General features: G+C 43.2%; 1 protein-coding gene across 1 annotated transcript in view; it reads right to left on the bottom strand.

Annotated features, from left to right (window-relative positions):
- Positions 1 to 3,199: 3,199 nt before the first annotated feature.
- ADAMTS6 (ADAM metallopeptidase with thrombospondin type 1 motif 6) overlaps positions 3,200 to 6,537 on the bottom strand; it is a 290,816-nt gene continuing 287,478 nt past the window's right edge. Inside the window, exon 25 of the mRNA XM_045794264.2 lies at positions 3,200 to 6,524. Coding sequence (XP_045650220.2) covers positions 6,415 to 6,524 — 110 coding nt within the window. The 3' untranslated portion in view covers positions 3,200 to 6,414. The remainder of the gene's footprint in view (positions 6,525 to 6,537) is intronic.

Genomic DNA, 6,537 nt, shown 5'->3' with positions numbered 1-6,537 from the left:
CGACCACAAAAACTTTTCTTAGTGTACTTAAGCTTTAGTTTTCCTTCTCCCTAGTCCCTGGCTGGGGAGGAGTTGGGGCAGAGGGGCAGAGGCACATGAGGTCCATCTCACCAGGCTGAGTCAGGCCAATGCAGCTGCTGGCCTGGGCACAAGCGTGGGCGGCCACCTGTGGCTCCCGGCACAGCTGTTTGGTAGAGGGCCAGCCAAAGCCCGGTCGGTGGGGTGGAGGCAGGTGGCCAGTTGGGCGGCCAGTACATTCTGGCATGGGCTGAAAGAACACCTGGTTCCACTCTGTAGACCCACCACAGAAGGTCAAAGAATGTGCTTGCTGGCAGCAACCTGATGGTCCAGCTCTGACTGAAACAGAGAAACCCACCTTTCTTGAAACTTACCCGAAGCCAACACAGGAATCATTTTGCTCCAGTTGTGTTGAAATAGGTCAGTGAGGCCATCTGGCATGTCTGGAAATGGTGTGGGGGGGCTGTCAGACAGGAACAGGCTCTGGGATTCAAAACAGGACATTTCAGGGGAGGTGAGAGCCTTCACTTGCATTTGGCTGCTAACTGCCATTGCAGACAACATCCATCCTTGAATATCTCTGACCTTCATTTTCCTCCTCTTCCCACGAACTCTAACTACATGCTTAGAAACCACTTTGGGTCCCCATGTATAATTTTGTCACCAGACATAGGAATTTTCATAGTGAACACCACCACCTACAGAGACAGGAACCCAAAGTTCACCCTTTCATGACCCCTGAAGCCCTGCCCAAGGCCTCAGGCCCACTGCTTCCCAGGAGGGAGGAACCCATTTCCTCTGGCCTGGTGAGTTACTTTCTCTCTGGTAGAGGAGCATCCTTCCAAATTTCCTGGTCCCAGATGTAGACCAGGCAGCAAACTTCTTTGTGCCAAAGAGTGTCACACTCCCCTCACTGGTTCTATGACCCCTGACAGCTTACTCAACCTCTCTGAGCCTCAGTTTTGGAATTGTAACTAGGGATTGACAGTACTGTCCTGACAGTTTTGTTGTAACCCATCCAATGAGGGAACATATATTAAGTGCCTAGCATAGAACCTGTGTACAACAGGTACTCAGCAATATTGGTCATATAAATGAATGACCATGGCTGACAACACTCTTCAGAAACAAAGAGGCTACACCTGGTCTGGACTGGCCCTGGGCTAGAACTCCTGCTGACATCTTTGCTTGGGATTTCAGGGGCCTCATCTCACAATTACTGCTCTTTGGGCCCATGAGGTAGCCTGCGATGCACAAAAGCCCTTGCTGGGGACACAGACCAGGCCTTTCCAAGAATTGCATTGGCCTTGAGCTAGTAGAAGCCATTATTCTCTAGCCATTGACCTGAAGAAGGCAGTCTGACTTCTGAGAGGCCTGCAGCTGGTGGGATAACTTGCCCCTCTTATGTGAAACGTCTCTAAGGTAAGGTATTCAAACGAAGGTCCAAGAAGAGATCTCTGGATTGAATTTCACAAAACTTAAAATCTGGAGTAATGAAATCTTGACCAGTCAAGCATGATGTTCTGTGCCCTGAGGTGAACAGGAATATTCAGGCTCCCTAATTCTTGGAGTCTGGACATCAGGTGCTATTACCCTTGTGTAACCACACAGTGTTGTTCTGGTAAAGTTAGATATTGCCCTGGAAATTATCTTTCATCTTTTATGCAGCTTAAGCCTTCAGTGGGCTAACAGGAGCCATCAACCAAGAGACAATACAAGCATAACCTTCGTTCCCTCAGAGTGGAGCCAGCCCTCAAACTGAGGCCTCAATTTTGGGCCTCAGATACCATCTGTGGATGAAATGAGGGACAAAGAATACTAGAAATAACCCTCTGAGAAAAAATGGAAGACCATTTTCCTTTTAAGTTACAGCTTGGGGTTTTCAAGTCTGAGGTATAAAACCATTGTGAACAGCTGTTCTTTTTGAAAACATATGTTAGTTTATTCCACACATTCTGATGATATGAATGAGACAGAATTCTGAACACAGCTTATCCATCCCTTTTTTATTCAGGGACTGATCTTTTCTCTTTCTTGCAACCACTTATTTAGAATTTTCTAGGCCTCCTGGACTGTGACTTTTTTTTTCTCCCTGAGTTATATTTTCCCCCTTTCTTTTAAAAGTAATGAATATTATCCTAGTCACACCAATTCACACATTTTTGTTATAAATATCAATACCCAACTTTCTTCCTAATCCACCTGAAGAAAAACGTCACCTGGCCTTTTGGAGCATAAAAGCTTAAGGATGATCCCAGTGCTCTCTGGAGAATGGCAGAGATCTCCACGGTGGGTGGACTGTCCTTGGAGTCAGTACCCTAAGTAGGAAAGTACCCTTTAGATATTTTAGAGGGATAAAACAGTTAACTGGAAGCTTAAAAACAACTGTAGGTGGACAGATAGAGACTTGCATCTGAGGAATCTAAGCCAAGGCGAACCATATTTCTCGTTATTCCCCCCCTTGCCAACCCCTAGAAGAAGTACCCTTTGCAAATGCAGTGGGAAGTTGATACAGCTTGTCCCAGAGTCTTATTCACTGAGAATTCATAATACTCCAGCCACTTCTGGCTCCTAGAATGACCCTGAGGATATACTCTCCAAGACTATCTAATCACTGTACCTGATTTCTTCTGGTGTATCAGGTTGAATGAGTGTGTGGGTGGATGTGGAGGTAAGCAGACTGAAGCACAACCTGCTTGGGCATTCCACATCTTCTTATGTAACTGATGAAATTGTCGTTATGAACATACTCAAATAGCTAAGCATGCAGGAGGGTCACCTTCATTTTAGTTGCTGAGTTTCAAAAATTGCTGAGTTACCTTTGCACGTGATAGTACACCCCAGCTCAGCAATGGCTGAACCATTAGCTCAGCCTCAGAGGAAATGCTTAAAGGGGGAAAAGTACGTCCCTCATGTTCCTAAGCTCCCTGTTGAATCTGAGTAGAAAAATCCTTCTTCAAGTACAAATACTTCTGTTCAGCACCTTTTCCACAATGAAATATCTTGCATCGGGGAATTTACACGGAAAGCAAAAGAAGGAGGGAGGCAAAAGAGTCATGGGTCAATCTGGACTTCCTTTCTAGTCAGCTATTCTACCTTTCTAGGGTTAGAATAGCTGACTAGTGGCATCTGGGGATAGAGAGTCACCAGAAATACCGAAAGCCCTTGTATTTAATAGTACTGAAATACAAATAAATGCAATCTCTGAGGAGGGTAATAAGGGTGCAACAAATTATCTCAATCCTGGATACTACCTGGCTAATTTGGATAGTGTAGTGTGGTATTCCAAAGGATAGGTTCCTTCTACTGCAAGTTTAACACCAGCTTTTCAGGGAATAGACAACTTTCATCTGAATCATTCTTACAAGCTGAATTTTTATTTTTACTAAATTATCTATGTTAAAAAAAAAAAATCTGTGCCTGGTGTGGAATTTCACTCCATCAAGTGTTACAATGACTTTTTCATTTTCATTACAAGCAGAATGAATGTAGGACAAGTGTTAGGAAACATGGCAATAAATTAGAATATAATTTACAAAAGCAAAAAAAAATGTAACAGTGTACCACATTAATACTGAGTATAAAATAATAAGCAACAACTAATCACAATAATACAAAGGTAATTTCATTCTGTATTATTAAGGATACCTATGTGACATTCACTCGAATAAAATTCCTAATGAAATGGACTGTTTGGGGAGTCATATGTATCTCAAGGGCTTTAATCAGTTGGGTATATTCACCTTTCCTTTTTTGGCAGGACTTCATGCCAATGGCAGATACTGCTCTCAGCCATGGGGTACCAGTTTCCTTGGGGATCCCTAAGTAGTCCACATAGCATGCTACTTTCGGAGGGCCTGCTATGGTGGCTCAGCCTCCACTGACAATCCTGTTGCTATTATTTAGAAAGAGAGCATATCATGTACCCACGTGGTTGACTACAGAGTTGGCAGTGGTACTGTGATGTGCTATAGAATATGATTTGTTTCCCCACTCAGGTTTAGTTCTGTTACATTCTGTGTTTGGTTCTTTCTAGCAGAGTAATCCGATGCTGCACCTGGAAGCTCTCTGCTCCTGGCCTTGGGGCTTGTGCACACTCCTGAGGGAACACTAGCTGCCCCCTCTTCTAACGTCAGTCAAGGGAGCCCAGGGCAACGGTCCTCACAACATTCGTTTCCAGGTGAGGTGTAGAACAGACTTAAGTCAGTAATGTAAGAAATCTTTTTGGAATAAAAACATGAGCTGATATTTATGTTGGGGAGAAACAGATCCTGACAGGTAACCTATGCCTAAAATGCCACAGAAAGCACGCATCTTTTATTTCACCAGGGCACATTAGCACCAAGTTAACTGCTCTTTGCAAGGGACCAAGGGATTCAGTGCTGGGGCCATGCTGTTAATGGGCTGCCTCCCCTTCACTGAATAGATGGAGCTTTGGCTCGTCTTCTCAGGGCAGTATACACAGGGGTCCTGGCAATTTTTCTGTATTGTCAGTAGCTTTCTCTGGCAAGCTCAGGGACATGAGCTGTGGTGTTGAGAGAGGAAGCAGCCAAGAAAATAGGGATGACCACGATGGAGTGTGTAGAACAACATCCGTGCTGACTGTCCATAGAAAACCTGAAGTTTAGGTTGGTTTTTGAAGTCTGTGAGTCTCTTTTCCTTTCTGAAAAAAAGTAATCCTCTACCTTAGGTCACGGTGTGGGTGATACACCTGACATGTAGTTTGAGCACACACAGTGACAGGTTTAAGTCAAACATACTCTTTAACTCCAAGCAGTATCAATACAAGGTAGCCGTTTAGCTGGAGTTTGAGCAGCTGGTGTGGCACGGTGTACACACCTGTAGGATACAAAGCACATTCATCAAGAACCTGCTGCAAACTACAAGTGTTCAAGTACAAAATATAAACAAGTACCCTTTTTTTTTTTCTTTCTTTTAATCCCACTGTTGAAGCTTTTGATGAGCACGATACGAAACTTGTGGATGGGGAAAATATGAGCTAGTCCATTTAATTTGGGATTCTGGATTTGATTCTTGAATTTGACTTGCCCAAGAAACTTGGTTTCACATTTAATTGCCATTCAGAGTATCCATAAAAAATACAAAATAGTTGGTTGAGTGACTATTAAAATTATGCTTTATGATCTTTAGGCTTCATGAGTTTTTCTTCTTTGGTTGTTATCCCTTGCCTACTTTAAAACTCACAGAAATAGCACATTTATGTGCAAGCACACGCATCTAACCCACACACTCAAAAGCGCCCGCACACACACACACACTTGCTCTCATATAAATAAATGCCCTTCTGCCATATCAAAGAAGGGACATCTGGAACCCATCACAATTGTCAGCAAAAGGGTCTGCCTGGTTGTTACTGAGCCAGTCTATCTTTTGCACGGCATCATTTCAGTAAGCTCAACACGCGTGCAACAATCCAACGGGGCAGAAGCTGTTCTGTGGCCGGTGAGGATGTAAACACAATTGAGTTGGGGTGACTCAAAGAAGAACTGAGGCATCCCGAGTGATGGCAGCAAAGGGCCTGGTTCTTCAGTCTCTACCGTACCCCTGGTCTGGCTTCTGCATGAAATCGAAATGTTTTTCTCTTAAAGTTTTAATGGAAATCTCAGCTTCACTTGCACAAGGGCAAGTTGGCCACAGTCTTTAGCACAGAATTTATAGACTTGCACAGCTGCAGTAACTGATGCACTGCCTTCAACTAAGTCCTTCACTGTTGTTCGGTTTAATAGAGTTTATATATGGCTCACAGCAGTGTTCAGAACAGGGGGATTATTCCTAAGGAAATTAAGTGGAATGAAGAAAAATAATACAAACTTTCATTACTTTTGATTTATAATTGCTCCTTAAATTACAGTTAAAAGCCCGTTTTAGAATTTAAATTGTGGTGCTGTTGTAGTGAGATAAAGTATAGTAAATATTTTTAAGCTATGACTTAAGGTTTCTGAATCTTCTTTTACTTCCATAGTTGACCAAGTCATAACAGCTACATTTTAAACAGTTTTAAATACAAATGGATTCAGTGTCATTGCTAAGTCCATAATAAAAATTATCTTAATGGTCCAAGGAGGTAAACAGGCTATTGGATTTACTCGAAAGAACACAAACGTTCCACAGTAAGCAAGTCTCCCTGTGTTGTTTGGATCTCTCCGATCTGGCATTCCCTCCTTAATACCGTGTCCAGCACTTTGGATCAATAAATCCCACTTCACAGAAGTTAAAATAATATTGAAATCCTGTCAGCTAGGGCTGACCAGTGGTTACGTTTTCCACAGGGTAATACATTTGCAAGGACATCAATCCTCTTCCTCTGGGTGGCTCTCTTTGATGGACGCATTTCCACGATGAAATGACAAGGCGCTCTCTCTGGCTTTCCGTGGGTCAGTGTCCTTGGCAGGTCTTACAACACATCTGTCTGAAGTATGCTCGACTACAGAACTTGAACTTCAGCACCAGTGGGCAATAAGCCACTTTGTTCACATCTTTGCACTCTAACGAATGGGG

This window comes from Ursus americanus, chromosome 5, assembly GCF_024610735.1.
Source record: "Ursus americanus isolate L20-20 chromosome 5, mUrsAme1.1.p, whole genome shotgun sequence".
In the NCBI taxonomy this organism is placed as follows: Eukaryota; Metazoa; Chordata; class Mammalia; order Carnivora; family Ursidae; genus Ursus; species Ursus americanus.
Note: the sequence above shows the minus strand (reverse complement) of the source record. Positions and strands in the feature narration are given on the sequence as shown.